The 16,430-nt window shown below is 56.0% G+C and overlaps 1 protein-coding gene and 1 long non-coding RNA gene across 2 annotated transcripts in view; one reads left to right on the top strand and one right to left on the bottom strand.

The window, feature by feature from the left end:
• The window catches only part of AP1M1 (adaptor related protein complex 1 subunit mu 1), a 29,907-nt gene extending 20,569 nt beyond the window's left edge, over positions 1-9,338 (top strand). The window contains exons 7-12 of the mRNA XM_058727598.1: positions 823-965; positions 1,394-1,465; positions 1,887-2,045; positions 7,503-7,628; positions 8,215-8,290; positions 8,455-9,338. Of these exons, the coding sequence (XP_058583581.1) occupies positions 823-965; positions 1,394-1,465; positions 1,887-2,045; positions 7,503-7,628; positions 8,215-8,290; positions 8,455-8,477 (599 nt within the window). The 3' untranslated portion in view covers positions 8,478-9,338. The remainder of the gene's footprint in view (positions 1-822; positions 966-1,393; positions 1,466-1,886; positions 2,046-7,502; positions 7,629-8,214; positions 8,291-8,454) is intronic.
• Positions 9,339-11,096: 1,758 nt separating this feature from the next.
• Positions 11,097-16,094, bottom strand: LOC131510447 (uncharacterized). Its single transcript, XR_009261061.1, has 4 exons — positions 15,902-16,094; positions 15,434-15,627; positions 13,219-13,287; positions 11,097-11,269 (listed from the first exon to the last, which is right to left on the bottom strand). It is a non-coding gene; the product is annotated as an uncharacterized LOC131510447 (long non-coding RNA).
• Positions 16,095-16,430: the final 336 nt, after the last annotated feature.

The following is a 16,430-nucleotide window of genomic DNA, read 5'->3' as shown; positions in this document are numbered from 1 at the left end:
GACCCTGCCCTACGCCATCTTGAAGGGAGCTGCGGGCTCAAGGTCAGGCCTTGCCTTGTTCTCTCCTGTCCTGTGCCAGCTCCTGCCCCCACCTGGAGTGCTGGGTCTGGGCTGTTTGAAGGCTACACACAGTGGCTCTGGCTCTTGCCACGCGGCCTGCATGTAGCACCCCCTGCGGTGGGGCGGGGGCCAGAGTGATCTCAGGCACCCAGCATGCCGAGGCTCTGTGTTGACAAATGGGACACCTGGCTCCTGGCCCACCACAGGCCCCCCGGCCGTGGGAGCGGTGGCAGGGGCGGCCACACCGTCACAGCAGGAGTGAGGCCCCCTCGGGTGTCAGCCCATCAGGGCAGCTCCTGTCCCTGGCTGGGCCCCACCTGCACAGCTCCTCTGCGGGATGGAAAACCAAGACAGGAACCCAGAACACAAGGGATGACGATGCGGCCGGGGCACACCGGGAGCCCTGAGCCGTCGCCCCGCGTCTCCAGCCGGCTCTGTTATACATTCAGCAGACTCGCCCTGGGCAGGAGCGCCGGCTAAGCCACGGACTGGCTGCTGGGGGCCAGAGTGAGCCAGGCCACCCAGCCCTGCCCTCAGCCCGAGCCCGGGGCCAGGAGGTGACGGGGCTTCCGAGGGGCTGTGGGGGGACGGGGGAGATCGTCCAGGAACCCGGGCGCCTTGGCATTCGTGACCCAGACGCTCTCGCGGATTTGAGGGGCAGCTCTGCTCTGCCAGGGGCGAGCCCCCGGGATTGGCAGTGTTGCCGAGGGAATGACCCGGAGGGGCTAGGGTCTGTCCCGCCCTCACGCCGCCTCCCCGCAGGTGGCAAGAGCAAGTCCGTGGAGCTGGAGGATGTGAAGTTCCACCAGTGTGTGCGACTCTCACGCTTCGAGAACGACCGCACCATCTCCTTCATCCCCCCAGATGGCGAGTTCGAGCTCATGTCCTACCGCCTCAACACCCACGTGCGTGCGCCCGCCCGCCCCCGGAGCAGGCTTTCCTCCAGGGTGGCCGCGGGAGGCTCCAGACAGGCTCCCGCCCCCTCCCTGCTGGGTGGGAATGGTCCCTGTCCCCGAGCTGACACCCAGGGCACGAACAGCCCCCTACGGGCTGCCCGGCTCTGCGGAGCCGGTGTTTGACAACTCGGGGCTCTGAACCGTTTGAGGGACCGGAGCCCTTTGGCCCTACTGCCCCCACTGCAGGCAGCCCCGGTGACGTGTTCTGCATTTCCAGAGGCCCCTCTGTCTGCGTGTCCATCTGGCCTGGCTGGGACTCGTCCGGCAGCCCCAGGCGGTGGCTTGCTGGGCTCATGCCTGGCAGATGGTCCCTTGCCTCGGGCCTCAGTGTCCCTCTGTGGGAAAGGTGTGAGTGCCGCGTTCGCTTTCCCCAACAGGTCAAGCCCTTGATATGGATCGAGTCCGTGATCGAAAAGCATTCCCACAGCCGCATCGAGTACATGATCAAGGTGCGTGCACACCCGGCACACAGCGCCAACCTGGGGACAAGGGCAGTGAGAGAGGGGGCTGTGGATAGCCTCGCCGGCTCAGGGCTGGCTATCCAGGCCGAACCAGGCCTAACCAGGGCAGGGACACCGTGGGGCTCTGCGACCCCTGTCCGGGGAGATCAGGCCTGTGGCTGAGGCCCTTGCTGCCTCACTGACCCAGAGGGGAGAATGGGGAGCCCTGAAGGCCAAGGGGACTGGAGGCTATAGGGAGGGTCTCAGGGGGCAGGAGGGTACGAGCTGAGCCTGGAGAACCGGGGTCAGCTTGGTGGGGGGCCCCGGGCCAGGCCAGGGGGGTGGGGCCCTTGCCGGGGCAGGCCGGGTCGGGGCTGGGCCTTCTCACCTGTGCCTTCCGCAACCTTGGCTGCATCGGCCTCGTCTCCAGGCCAAGAGCCAGTTCAAGCGGCGGTCAACGGCCAACAACGTGGAGATCCACATCCCCGTGCCCAACGACGCCGACTCCCCCAAGTTCAAGACAACAGTGGGGAGTGTGAAGTGGGTCCCCGAGAACAGTGAGATCGTGTGGTCCATCAAGTCCTTCCCGGTAAGCGCCCTTCTCAGTGGGGTGCCCCTCGACTTCCTCCCACGCCCCGCCTGCCTCCTGTGCCCATCCCAGCACGCAGCAGCCTCAAAGCGGGGCACGGGGCCAGGATCCCCGTGGACGGAGAGCCAAGGGGCGGGCCAAGCGAGGAGGGAAAGCCGGAGCCGGCACGGGCAGCTTGTCCGAATGGCTCGTCTCCAGCCTCAGGGCAGCACCCCTGCCTCTCTGCCTCCCTCCTGCCCTCCTTCTGGCACTCCGGGTCAGAACTCCGCTTCCCTTGAGGGGAACAGACTGCCTCGAGGCCTGAGCAGCGTGGGTTTCGGGACTCCAGCACCAGCTCCGGGAAAATAGAGCACTTCGTGCTGGCGTAGATGCCTGGCTTGTGGTCAGGGTTTTGAGCACTTGAGTCTGGGTTTGCAGCAGTGGCAGCCGGAGAGCCGGGAAGGGGGGTGTGCCCCCCCGTGCTGTGCTGATTACGGCCCGTTGCCGTTTTCTCATCATGAACAAGACGAGACTCCTTTCCTTAAGTCTGGGGGCCATTTGCATTTCTTTCTCTGGAAATTACGGCAGCTGTCCCCTTCATTTTTCTGTCAGGTTTGGTCATTTTCTTCGTTTCCGAGAGCTCTTTTTATATGGGCAAGATTAAGCAAAGCATTTTCCTTGATACGAGTTGCAAGAGGTTTTCCCTAGTTTGATGTTATCTTTTGGCTTTGTTTCTGGTGGTTTTTGCTGTGTGACCTGTTTTTTTTTTTGAAAAAATTTTTATTTATTTAGTTTGTGAGAGACAGTGAGGGGGGCACAGAGAGGGAGAGAGAATCCCAAGCAGGCTGTGCAGTCAGCACGGAGCCCACGGGGAGGCTCAGTCCCACGAACCGTGAGATCATGACCTGAGCCAAAACCAAGAAAATGAAGCCGCTGTGTGACTTTTTCAAAATTGCTTCTTTGCTTTATGACTGTTGTTTAACGTAGTCAGATTTCTCAGCCCTTTTGTCTGGACTGTAAGTCATACTTTGAAAGGCCTCACCTTTCCCAGATATAAAGGAATTCACCCATATTTGCTTCTAGAACCTGTATAGTGGCATTTTTGTTAACCTTGGCTTTTAGGTCCTTTCAGAGCTAGGTCTGGTAAATGGGGTGAGGTACAGGTCCAGTTTTGTCTTTTTCCAAATGGCTATCCAGTTTTCTAACATCATTTACTAAAAAATCTTACCTTCCCCCCAGTGGTTTTGAAATGCCATGTGTATCAAATATCAAATTTTCATATGGCATAAGATCTCTTTCTGAATGTCCTGGTGTCTGTCTGTCCATGGAGCGAGGCCACGTTTTAACTCAGGGCTTTAGTCTATATTTTAACATCTGATCAGGCCAGGCCCACCTCCCCCCCCCAACCCCCCATATCCATCTCTTGTCTGTTCATTGGTGATTCTTGCTTGTTTGGTTTTCCTTAATGAATTTTGGAATCTGTTTGTTTGTACTAAATACGAAAGTCAGAACACCTCTATGAGGCTTTGTCCTTTATGAGGACTTTGTCCTTTGTCCTTTTATGAGACTGACCTTTGTGTCAGTCTCGCCTTTGTGCTTTTGGGGATGTTTGAATGTTTACCTTATATACTTCACATAGCCTTTCCCTAGGTGTAAAAAAGTGCATTTATTGAAATACAACATGCAGAAAAGTACACAAATGGAATGTGAATGAGTCAATGAACTTCCTCGGGGGGAAACATCCACGTGTCTGGAACTAGATAAAGGCCACAGAACATCCCCATTTATGAGAAATGGGCACATTTCTCATAAAGATGATTTAAAAAAAAAATTTTTTTTTTTATGTTTGTTTATTTATTTTTTTTTTTTTTTCAACGTTTTTTATTTATTTTTGGGACAGAGAGAGACAGAGCATGAACGGGGGAGGGGCAGAGAGAGAGGGAGACACAGAATCGGAAACAGGCTCCAGGCTCCGAGCCATCAGCACAGAGCCTGACGCGGGGCTCGAACTCACGGACCGCGAGATCGTGACCTGGCTGAAGTCGGACGCTTAACCGACTGCGCCACCCAGGCGCCCCTGTTTGTTTATTTTTAAGAGAGACAGAGCGCAAGAGGGGGAGGGGCAGAGAGAGAGGGAGACACAGAATCCGAAGCAGGCTTCAGGCTCCGAGCTGTCAGTACAGAGCCCGACACGGGGCTTGAACTCACAAGCCGTGAGATCATGACCTGAGCTGAAGTCACATGCTTCACCGACTGAGCCACCCAGGCGCCCCTCTTGTGAGAATGATTTTTAAGTCAGTGTGTCAGTGAGTGGGGTCTTCTCTTCCATTGTGTCTTCCAGCAGGTGGCTGATGTTTGTATGGTAGTTTTACGCCCTAGTTCCCTCCTGTATTTTTGGTTTATGGTAGTTTTTCTTTCAATTCCTGTGCATCTTCAGATGCTCCTTCGTATCATTTATAACCAGATACGGTTTTCCCTTCTCTGCTGTTGTTGGGCATTTGATGGCTCCAGCGTCTCCTTGCTGTGGCTGCTGTCTCCAGGGCCCGTAAGTGGAGGTGGAGAGTGACCTCTGGTCTTGGCCCCAGCTGGAGGCGCTGGGCGTCGTCCCCCCAAGTCTGACACCACGTGGGGCCGTGGACTCGATCCAGCCCTTACTTTCCTGTGTTTTCGGCACAAATGGGTAACAAATTCATCCAGGTGCCCCTTTGGTGTCTCAGTTCAGATCTGTTAACGGGTGGATCTCGAAACATGGCTGCATTCCGGTAAGCTCCACCTGATCGAGGCATGTTTCCTTTCTAAAGCACCGTTGAACTGCGTGAACACTGTGCATAACCTTTGCACGCTGATGTTCATAACCGAGGCTGACTTTTTTGGGGGCGCTCTCTGTTCTGCCTGTTTCGTAATTACCCCGTGCCCCATTTCCATGCCGCAGGGCAGTTTGAGGAGCCTGGAGGTCGTCTGGTCTTGAGGTTGATAGAATCTGGCTGTGTGACCTTCCAGATCTCGACCAGTTTCTCTCTCCTGTGGAAATTGGGCCATTCAGAGTTTCCATTTCTGTTACAGGCTGTTTGGGTAAATTGTTTCCCTTCAAAAAGTCAGCCAACCTAAGCAGGTTTTTAAGTTGTCTGCCAAGTTGGAGAAAGTGGTCTTTTTCTTTTTCTTTTTTTTTTTTTTCCCATTATGATGGTTACTTCTACCTTGTTATTTTTTATTTTGTCTATTTGGGCCTTCTGTCTTCCTTGATAAAGCTACCTGGTGGCTTCTCTCTCTTTTTTTTTTTTTTTCTTCCAGATTTGCTTTTTAATTCTGTTGTAATATTTTCCAGTCTTTTATAAGTCCTTGGTTTAAATTTCTTCATCCTTTTCTTGTTCTAAGTTTTCTTTCTTTTTTTAAAAAAATGTTTAATGTTTACTAACTTCTAGAGAGAGAGAGACAGAGCATGAGCAGGGAGGAGCAGAGAGAGAGAGGGAGGCACAGAATCTGAAGCAGGCTCCAGGCTCTGACCTGTCGGCACAGAGCCTGATGTGGGGCTCAAACCCACCAACCATGAGATCATGACCTGAGCCGAAGTTGGATGCGTAAGCAACTGAGCCACCCAGGCTCCATCCTTGTTCTGAGTTTTCAAGTTGGATAGCTTCATTTGATGATTTTGTTTTAAAATTTATATCGCCACAAGTATTTAAGCCATAAATATTCCTACGAGCCCTGCCTTAGCCATATAGCGCTTAGGTTCTGACATGTCCTATTTCATGTGATCATCTAGAAATTCTGTACCCAAACAGAGTGGGTTGTTCTTTTTAAATTTCCTCGGGGAAGGGCCTTCTGTTTTCTTTTCTCCTCACTACAGATTTGGAGCACTGAGGCCAGACAGTGCTATTCTTGTCGTTTCCGTTTCTGGGATTTCTTGAAGTGTTTGTTGTATGCGAATGGAAGGTCAGAGTTTGCAGATCCCCTGCGTGCGCTTGGGAGGAAGGCAGGGCTTCCACTGGCGGGGAGAGAGCCCACGAGGTCTGCGTGACGCCGAGGTAGCGTCTGCCCGTCAGCTCGGCCTTCCTCCGGCTCCCTCTGCGCCTCGTGTGGCGCCCGCTTCACAAGCTGCCGCCGCGTGAGTTGGTGGCCTGGATACTCGCAGCTGCGGTGTCTTGCCTGTGGACCGCGGGACCGCGGCCTCCGGGACCGCGGCCTGTCCTCCCTTGCACCTGTGACTCCTGCCCTGCGTTCTCCCCTGCCGTTTGTCTGCCTCTGGCTGGTGCGCCTTCGCCGGGTCTTCCTGCGGGTGTGGCCTTTCTCTGCTTTTGCGGCACAGAGTTGTGTTTTGGCCTGTGAGCCGGCCTGTAGGTGTCTCTCGCTCTCGGGGGACTCGTACCCGCTGACATCGGCGTGACGGACACGGGGCGGGCGAGCCGACGCGCCGCTGCCCCTCGGCCTGTCCTCGTGCTTTCGTTTCCCCTTTTGTCTTTATAAGGCTCAGATTTGGGGTCCGGTACTGTTTCATACACAGGCTGATGATGAAGCGGCTTTAGTTCCTCGGCTGCCTGCTTTGTCTGCGGCTGGGACCGCATTATTCTCCCCTCATTGTCCCAGAGTCTTTACTCAGCACATGTCACTGGCTCAGGCAGAGTCCCTGCTGTGGCCCTGGCCCTGGCGGTGGTGAACACACTGGCCGCTGGCTCCGCCCCAAGGAGGGGAGCATGAGGGGAGCACGACTGCAGGCCGGGAGCCGGGGCTCCGCTCTGCTCTGCTCTGCCCGAGAAGCTCCAGGACCGCCCCTGCCTGCTCCGGCCAGAAGCAGCCCTGCTCAGCAGCCGCTCCTGCCAGAGCCACGGGGGTCACCTGGTGTCCTGGGCGCGATGAGGGCCGCGCTGTCTTTGCTCCCTACTCCTCTAGGTGCGACACTCCGGGCGCTTGGATGGCCGGGCTGAGATGCCTCATTCACGTCTGGGCCTGGGCTTCCGGTCATTCGGGGGCCACCTCTGGGAGTCCAACCCATCAGTCAGCCCCCAGCCTCCATCTTTCACTTTTGTCATCTCCCTCTGTTCAGCATGCCTCACCTTGACCTTCCCCCTCTGCCTCCACATGCCGCCCAGACATGGGACAGGTGGGGCTGTTCCCTCGGGCTCTGGCCTCAGCAGGTGGTCCACACCTCGTGCCTCCTTTCCCTGCCTGAGGCCTGTAAGTCTAGGCATCCTTGAAGCAACTAGTCTTCATTCCCTGAGAGTCTGTGCCACTCTCTTGATCCTAACAATTCGGCGATTTTCTGCAGCATGCCTGCGATCGGGCCGGCTCAGCTGGCAGGACGGTCCGAGAGGCCTGGGCTAAGTGTAAGTGTGTCTGAGGAGCCGAGACTCTGGGAGACCGCGGCCACGCAGGAAGGGGCTCCGTGGCCGGGCCAGCAACTGGGCGCCCTGCAAGGGCAGCTGTTGGCTGAGCTGGGCCGGGGCCTTGGCCTGACTGTCTCTCCCTCGTCTGCTCCCCCAGGGTGGCAAGGAGTACCTGATGCGGGCCCACTTTGGCCTTCCGAGCGTGGAGGCGGAGGACAAGGAGGGCAAGCCCCCGATCAGCGTCAAGTTTGAGATCCCCTACTTCACTACCTCTGGCATCCAGGTACACGCGGCCAGGGCCGCAGGGCCCCAGAGCACACGTGGACGGGCCCAGGCCTCCATCCCAGCTCGGGTTGCTGCAGCCAGCGTGGACAACGGCGCTGGTCTGCCTTCCCAGGGCGCCGACGTGCTGCCCCGGCTCTGCCGCCCTCCTCGGGCAGCCTGGTCCCACCCCTGTCCACACAGACCTCACCCTGCACTTCAGCCCCGAGATTAGAGAGTCGTTCCGCCCCCGGAACTAGAGTTGGAGCCTCCGGTGTGCACGCACCTGCCGCCACAGGGCCTGTTTTCCAAATCCGCGAGGGGAGGTGAACTCTGGGCCTCCTCTCCAGGAGTCTGCTGGAGGGCCGTGTCTGAGAGGGCACAGCCTGGCTCGCTCCCGCACCTTCTGGCAGTGACCGCTCCCTCCCGCGGTGTCCACACGCTCCAGACAGATGCCCCTTCCCCCTCCCCCCCCTCCCCACACACCTCTGCCTGTGCTTGCCTGCTCCTCCTCACAGCCTCCCCTCCCCTCCCTGGCCCCGAGGGAGTGACGGGGTGGGGGCGGGGGGCAGCACGCACGTACTCAGGCCCTGCTGCCCGTGCCCTAGGTGCGCTACCTGAAGATCATTGAGAAGAGCGGCTACCAGGCTCTGCCGTGGGTCCGGTACATCACTCAGAACGGAGGTGCGTGCAGCCCGCCACGGGCGGTGCAGACAGGCTCCCTGGTGGCCGTCCCCCTGTGCCCCAGGTGGTGCACACAGAGCAGCCCCAGGGTTGTGGTGGGGGAGGGGGGCAGCCCCGCCTCCAGGTGCGGAGCAGAAAACCAACGCTTCCTTCCCTGCTTCTAGATTACCAGCTCCGGACCCAGTGACGGGCCCCACGGCCGGCGCTGGCGCTCCAGGTGGAAGCACCCGGAGGAAGCACCTGCCGAGCCTGCGGGATGGAGGAGGGGTGCCCCCCCCTGGCTGCCGGCCACCCTCCCGGCTCCTCCGGGCTCCTCCCGGGCCCCACCTCCTCCAGGCACACCTGCTCTGCCACTGTCGTCCCTGAGGTCCCTTCTCCCAGAAGAGGCTCATCTTCGAGAAGTCTCGTCTCTCTGCCCCCTGAGTCAGTTTGAGGGGAAGGAAATGAAATCTTTCCCTCCAGAGATCAAATGCAGCCTTCTGTGCTGTTTAGCTCCCAGGCGCCAGAAAGATTGGGAACTGCCCTGCCCGCCAGACTGCTGGCCGCACGCGGCATGTGGCCGGGCCGGCAGGGCCGCTGTTTTATTGCCGTTCTGCTGAACGTCGTAGGTTTATAAGTGTCCCCAGAGTTTGTCTTGTTCGTCCATCGTTGTTTACGTGAACCTCACTGTGTGCACCCCCCGCCCCTTGTCCTGAAGCGCTCTTGGGCAGCACTTAGTGCGGGCGGGCTCGCCCCCCTCCTCAGCAGCGCCAGCACCGGGTGGCGCTCCCACGTCCGGCCGGAACCTGGCACTCGGGTCTGTGGCTGCAGCTTCTGACTGCTCCTCGGGGGCTCCCGGCCTAGACCCCCAGCTTCAGCGGAGGTGCCTTCCCAGGGTGAGCCGTGCCGTGCAAGGCCATCACCCAGCCACATCAGTGTTTGTCCCCCGGAGGACCGCCGGCCCCATAGGGCGGGGGGCACGGGCCATCCCCGTCTGTGCTGGGTCACCCACCGCACCACCACCCTGTGTCCGTGTCACAATTACATTAAATTCCATTACTTAAACACACTGCCTGCCTTCCCTCAGGTGCAGCGTGCTGCGGACTCCTGGGTGGCCAAGGGCAGGTGCTGGACTCACATCAAGGTCCTCTCTGAGCTCACTAGAAATGCACGTTCACAGACCGCCCCCCCCCCTCAGCCCCCACCCCCCCCACCGACCTGCCGAGGCAGAGTCTCTGGGATCGAGGCCCAGGAGACCTCTCAACAGTTTCCACCTGTGGTTCATATGTGCGCTGGAGTTTGAAAACCGATGCCTGGTCCTCAGAGGGGATTGTGGTGGGCACATGGGCAGGAAGTGCCCTGTCTTCCACGGCAGACACCTGCATCTCCCCCTGCTGCCCTGCTGGGCCTTGCCCGGCTCACCGCCTGTTGCCTGCAAGGGCTGTGCACCCCTATCCCTCCCCCAGATCGCCCAGCTCCCCCTTCGAGGACTGGTGGGCATCAGCCCCATGGAATCCTGCCCTTCCAGCCGCGTTGAGTAAAGGACGCTGCCTGGGGCTCAGGCCAGAGCCCTTAGAAGCGCCCTTGATGCCTTGCCCCTCGCTGCCCACACCCACATCCGCAGCAAGCCCTGATGGCCTCCTTCCGGAAGACCCTGGGTCCAAAGCATTTTCCATCACTGCCCTCACCGGAGGCCAAGCCGCAGCCTCTCGAGCCCCTGGGGGTCACAGGTCATCCGCAGGGTAGAGTGGGGCCTCTTCCCAGCAATGCTTGGGACAAGGTTATGTGCAAGCCCTCCCACTGTGAGCATGTGCCTGTGTAATACTAGGTATAGTATGTAGGAGAAAGATGGCAAGTGCTGGGCTAAGCATGCATCTTGAGTCAGGAAAAGAACAAGAAAATAAGCCTAAGAACACAGGAAGAAGGAAATAATAGGAGGGGAATAGAAAGCAAACATTCGATAAAAAGCAGAACCTCAAGTTGGTTGTTTTAATAGATGAATGGAATTCAGAAGCTGCTGGGAAATTTGATCAAGATGAAAAGAAGGCCCAAATCGCTATCCCTCGAAAGACATCAAACGTGGAGAGAGAGCTTTTCAAACATGGAGAGATTAGGGCAGGAGACGTGCCTCCTGAGGCAGGCAGGCCGCCTTCTGCTGCCCAGCCTCCTGGAGGAGGGGCTCTCCTGTCTAAGCCACACGAAAACCCCATGGGTGGGGGGGGGGGGGGATGCTGTGAGCAGCTTGGTGCCAGCACACTTGAAAATGTCAGCTAACTTGGATAAGTTCCTAGGGGGTAAAAAACTGACTCAAAAAGAGGGGGAAAGTCTGAATAGTCCTATAAGCTAGCAAGGAAACAGAACTAGTCAGAAGTCTGGACCCAGATGGCGTTCTTGGAAAAGTCCTACCAAACACTCAAGGGGAGAGAAAAGGGAATTTAACAAACTCAGAAGAAAAATAAACATTTCTTGACTCGTTTTATGAGACCAGCATTTCCTCAAAACAATATGAAACAGGAAAATTCTAGACTAGCCTCACTGGTGACCATAGATGTGAAAATCCTAAATAAAATTGAGGGAGGGGGGCGTCTGGGTGGCTCAGTCAGTTAAGCATCCAACTTTTCATACCAGCTCTGGTCATGATCCCAGGGTTGCGGATCAAGCCCTATAACCCATGCTGAGCACAGAGCCTGCTAGAGGTTCTCCCTCTCCTTTTGCCCCCCCCCCCACTTGCCCATGCACACACGTACACCGACATGCAAGCACGTTCTCTTGAAAAATCGGAGGGGAAGTGGTGACGTATAAAAAGGATGTAACCTTGTGTCTAAGGTTGAATCTTAGGTATGCAAAATTTAATGCTGGAAAACGCATTGCTCCGATCCACTGCCTTAAAAAGAGTAAGGGAGTTGGGGCGCCTGGGTGGCACATCTTCTGATGTCAGCTCGGGTCTTGATCCCAGAGTTGATGAGTTCGAGCCCTGCATTGGAGCACCCAGCATGGAGCCTAGTTAAAAAAAAATTGTTTAAGTCAGGGAGGAAAACATATGATCACTTCAACAGGTATGGGCAAAGGGTTTAATAAAATTAAGCATTCATTCATGATCAGAAAGAATAACCCTTAAGCCAACTACAAACTATTGACAATAGTACCCAAAATGAAGTGCCTGGGATTAAATCAAACAAAAAACACACAAGGCCCCTAGGGGAACCTTATGGAGGTGTTTAGGGAAGACCTAATGGAAAGAGAGGTGCTCCATGGGCATTGAATGGACGTCTCGGTACCAAGGATGCCAATATTCCCTCTGGTAGGCAGAAAATGCCCTCCCCCCCGCCCCCCCGCAGGATGTGCACAATCCAACCCCCAGAACTTCTGAATCTGTTAAATTGCATGGCAAGGGGGATTCAGATCGCAGATGGGATTAAGGTTGCTGATCAGCTGACCATAATGGGGAGGTTACCCTGAACGACCTGGTGGGTCCAATGTAATCACAACAGTCCTTAACAGTGGAAGAAGGGGACAGAAGAGGGAGAAGCAGAAAGTGGTGGTGTGTGAGGGACCCGGTGTGTAGACGAAGGGTCATCAGCCAGGGATGCGGGCTTGGATGCAGGCTCCAGAAGCTGGGAGAGGGTGGGACGAATTCTCGACGGAGTCCCCAGCAGGAGCACAGCCCTGCCGACACCTTGGCTTTATTTAGCCCGGTGAGACCATTTCAGGCTCTGGACCCTAGGACTTGTTCATAAATCTGTGTTGTTTATGTTTGTGATAATTTGTTACAGCAGCACTGGGAGACCAATAGACTCTTGAAAACTATAGGTTAAATGCATTCACAATCAAAATCCCAGTCAGGTGCGTGTGGAACTTGACAAGCGGGTTGTAAAATTTCCGTGGAAGGTCAAAGAGCCAAGGATAATAAGGAATCTTGAAGGAGAATAAAATAGGATGGCCTGTTTGGGCATCAAGAGCTACTTCATTAAGAGTAATTAAGACGCAGAATAGGGTCGGTTAAGGTCATGATCATGGGATCCAGCCTCTCGGGCTCTGAGCTGATAGTGTGGGGCCTCTCCATCCCTCCACCCGCTCATGCTCTGTCTTTCTCAAAATAAACCTTAAAAAAAAAAAAAAAGACACAAAATAACACCTACAGAGTAAGTGCTTTAGAATGAAGTTCAGAAACAAGCTCAGCTGAACTATATTCTTCAGGGATCCTTCCACCGCAAGGGGCAAATCTAGAGAAGGAGAAGACGAAGTCAAAGTGGGTCTACCTCGGGGGACAGAGAGGCAATCACAGGGGCTCTGGGACGCTGGCCACACTCCATTTCTTGAGCGGGCGGTGGTGACGTGGGTGTTTGCTCCATAATTTTGTTAAACCGCATGTTTGTGTTTTACGTGCTTTACAGTACGATGTTATAATCCCCCCAAATTTAACGCATGAAACATCAGATGACTCTAATGTCAGTTAACAATTCCAGACAATCAAAAAAAGATGGAAAGCCCCCACGTCATTCTTTCAGGCAGCCAGCACTTGAATGCCAAAACCAAGTTCAGGATGGGAGAAAAGAAACCGGGGCCGAAACTTACGCACCACAAAGCAAAAGCGCTCGACAAAATGTCAGCAACCAGGATAGAGTAGCGGGAGGTAGCATCATATGCAGTGACTAGAGGGTCCACTCCAGGGACAAGGATGGCTTCCACAGAGGGCCGCGCAACTCGTGTAACTTGTCCCGTCACCAAACCATATCCGTTTGTTCCAGAAAGAAATGTTAAGACACGGCCGACATCCCTAACGGAAACGAGCTCAGAAGTAAAAGGGAGAAACTTCCCCACTCCAAATGATCCCATTTCCCGCCAAGCATCAGAAAGGAGGCTTTTGCAGACAAGCAGGAAGGGCCAGGAACGGGGACCCCAAGGTCCCCTGGATTTCACAGGTGCGACTGGGAGATGCTGAAACTCACTTAGGGGCTCGTGAAAGTCATAATGTCCTTGCTGTCCTGCCACGCTGGCCCGAGTTCCATCACAGGCCCCTGGACAAACAGAGACGTGTTCGAGAAGGCGCCCACGCACGACCAGCTGCCCTGTTAGAGCGAACAGCAGGACACAACCCACATGGAGCTGGGGGAAGGAGGGCCGAGCAACTGTGTCCATCCAGGCGGATATTCCGCTCACTCAGTGAACGGCCAGGGCTGGGTGTGCTGACCGGCCACATCCCACAGCTGGGCTCAGTGGCTTCCCCGCCCCCCTCCCAGAGCTGAACATTCGCCCAGCCTGCGACCCCATGGTTCCATCCCTGGGCAAGTGGCCCAAGACAAGTGAGCCCGTGAGTCCACAAAAGTTCACCCATGGAGTGTTCACAGCGGCCTGACTCACGATAGCCCCAAACTGGAAACTCAAACGGTGGCTGCCCCACTCAACAGGATGGGACACAGCGATGAAAAGGCACAAGAGCCAGCTCCACGCCACCACGGAAGGGAGCACGGGCATGAGCGACGCCTACGGCCGGGGGCAGGAGGCTGTGGACTGGAGGGAACCTTCTGGAATGATGGGAAGGTCCTACATTTTGATCTGGGTGCTGCACACACTTCTGTGCGTGTAGGTAACATGCACCGAGCCGTACATTTAACACGTGTGCACTTTACACACTTCATGTGGGCATGTTACACCTCAGTTCTTCAGAGCTTAAAAAACAAAACTATTAATAGTTTACAAATGCAAACAATGTTCATGAAATGAGCAGATCGCAGGAGGATGTGTGTGGTCCCACTACTTATACAGAGTTTATAGTCACACAAATCATATTGTTTATGGCCAACATAGTATGTAATAAAGTATAAACCATATGAAGGAAGGACTAACTCCAAATTCTTGACCACGGTACGCTGCGGGGTGGAGAGGGACAGCCAGAGACCACGGGTTCAACTGCATCTGTCAGGCTTATTTCTTCCGGTCAGTGGTACATGCATGGAGACTTGTTCAATACATGGGTATGTATCATCGGTGTTTCTGTGGTGGCCTAAGATGGCTCTTAATAAAGGTTGCTGTTCAGATCCTGTTTCTCCCCTGCTCAAAATCCCACCATGGCTCCCCAGTGCCCTCAAGAGTAAAACTCCACGGCTTCCACTCACACCCTCCTTCCCTCCGCTCCTGCCACCCCCACCTCTTTGCCCCAAGCTTGTCTCCCCTCGGAGCCTTTGTACCTGCAGTCTCTCTCTCCTGGGACACCCTTCTTTTGGCCGCAGCTCAACTCAAATGTCACCTTCCGGCTGCCACTCCAGCTTGTCCCTACGTGCAACTGTCCCTTGTTCCACATTTTCCTGTGTCCCCCATCTGCCTTACAAGGCCCTCAAGGGCAGGGTTCCCTGTCTGGTTAGTCACTGCTGCGTCCCCAGGCTCCGGGGCAGCGTGGGGCTGGCACGGGGACCTGTGGATGTATCCCAGGTTCTGCCAGTCACCGCCACAAGGGGGCGCCTACAGGTCAGAAATCAACCCAGGACTTGGGCCACCTGGAAAGGTGGGCAGGACAGGCCCTCTCTGAACACAGGGGTGACCCGGAGCCCTGCTGTTCCTCCTGGGGGTCCTCACTGCAGCCTGACTGTGACAGATGTGGACACTGAGGCTTGGAAAGGTCACAAAGGTGACAGGTCCTGAATGCCCCCTGATGGCCCCGTGGTGCCTTGTCAGACACGGTGGAAGAAGCTAGGGAAGCAGCAGATGGGGGTGGAGGTGACTGGGGGCCCTGATCTCAGGGTGGTGCCTGTGATCCTCAGTGGCCATTCTGTCCTGGCCAGAAGAATCAACTCAGGGCCAGCCAGGGGTCAAGCTGACCCTCTCCACCTCAGGGAACCCGAGGTGCAGGTGGCCCAGTGCCTGCCCCAGCCCTGCAGCCCCCACTGTACACAGGGGAAACTGAGGCCCAAAGACAGGCCAGGACTAGGCAGGTGCCCTATGCCCAGTGCTGCCCACCCAGCCTGTGCTGGCTGCCCTCTGGGGGTGGGGGATAGGGGCCTTGGAGGAGGGCAGACGGGGTGCCCCTCACCCACCCCTTCCAGCTCCTTATTCAACAAACAGGGAACTGGGTCTGTGTCGCACGCAGGCTTTCCCAGGGTTCCCAGGCCAAAACTGAGCCCCACAGACCAGCTTCCCTTGCTGTGTGACCTTGAGCAGGCCCCTTACCCTCTCTGGGCCTGGTTCCACGTCCGTGTTGGGGCTGCTGCAGGCCATTTCATTAGCAGAAAAAGTCTCGTGAAGAAGGAAGTTTTAGGTTGTTGTCAACCAAGCGGGAACTATTCAGTTGCCCTCTCTAGGGGCCACGATCCTTCCAGAAGGCGCGAAGACCACGGGGCCACCAAATCGTCATCACTTTTCAACTGAGGTGAAGTTCACATGACATATAGTTAACCATTTTCAAGTGAGCAAATCTGTGGCATTTAGGGCATTCACAGTATTATGCAACCACCACCTCCCTCTAATTCCAGAACGTTCTATCACCCCAAGAGGAAACCTGTCCCCATGAGCAGTCGCTCCCCGCCCCCTCGTCCGGCCCCTGGCAACTGCCAATCTGCCTTCTGCCTCTGTCCATTTACCTCTCCTGGACACCTCATGTCAATGGAATTATACGGTGTTTGCGTCTTTGTGACTCACTCCTTTCGCTGTGCAAAATGTTCATCCTCACTGTGGCACGTTTCAGCGTTTCAGTCCTCGTTATGACTAACGCGCTACCGCGTTACGAGCTCATCCACTGAGGGGCACTTGGGTTCCTTCCACCTTTTGGCGACTGCGACTGGCGTGGCTGTGAACACGGGGGGGGGGGGGGCAAGTATCTGTCTGAGTCCCCGCCTTCGGTTCTTTGGGGTCTATACCGGGGAGGGGAATTGCTGGCCATATATACGGTAATTCACGTTTCATTTTTTGAGGGATTTCACTGTTTGTTGTCGTCGTTGTTGTTATAAGGCTACAAGGCCATGGCACCTGGCCAAACTGGGCATACCGTGCCTGGAAATTTCTGGCAAGTTCTTTTGGATGAACCCTTTCCTCTGCACCAGCCGGCCTCTCCCATCAGCCCCTGCTCCCACCCCGAGTGAGCGCCGGCCCCTCCTCACAGTGACCCCAGCCCCCCAGCCTCCCTGAGGGGCCAAACCTCAGAGCGGTGGTTACACGCCGCTTCGCATCC

The sequence above is a fragment of the Neofelis nebulosa genome, chromosome 4, assembly GCF_028018385.1.
Source record: "Neofelis nebulosa isolate mNeoNeb1 chromosome 4, mNeoNeb1.pri, whole genome shotgun sequence".
Taxonomy (NCBI): domain Eukaryota; kingdom Metazoa; phylum Chordata; class Mammalia; order Carnivora; family Felidae; genus Neofelis; species Neofelis nebulosa.
The sequence above is the reverse complement of the archived record's forward strand: the minus strand, read 5'-3'. Positions and strand labels throughout refer to the sequence as shown.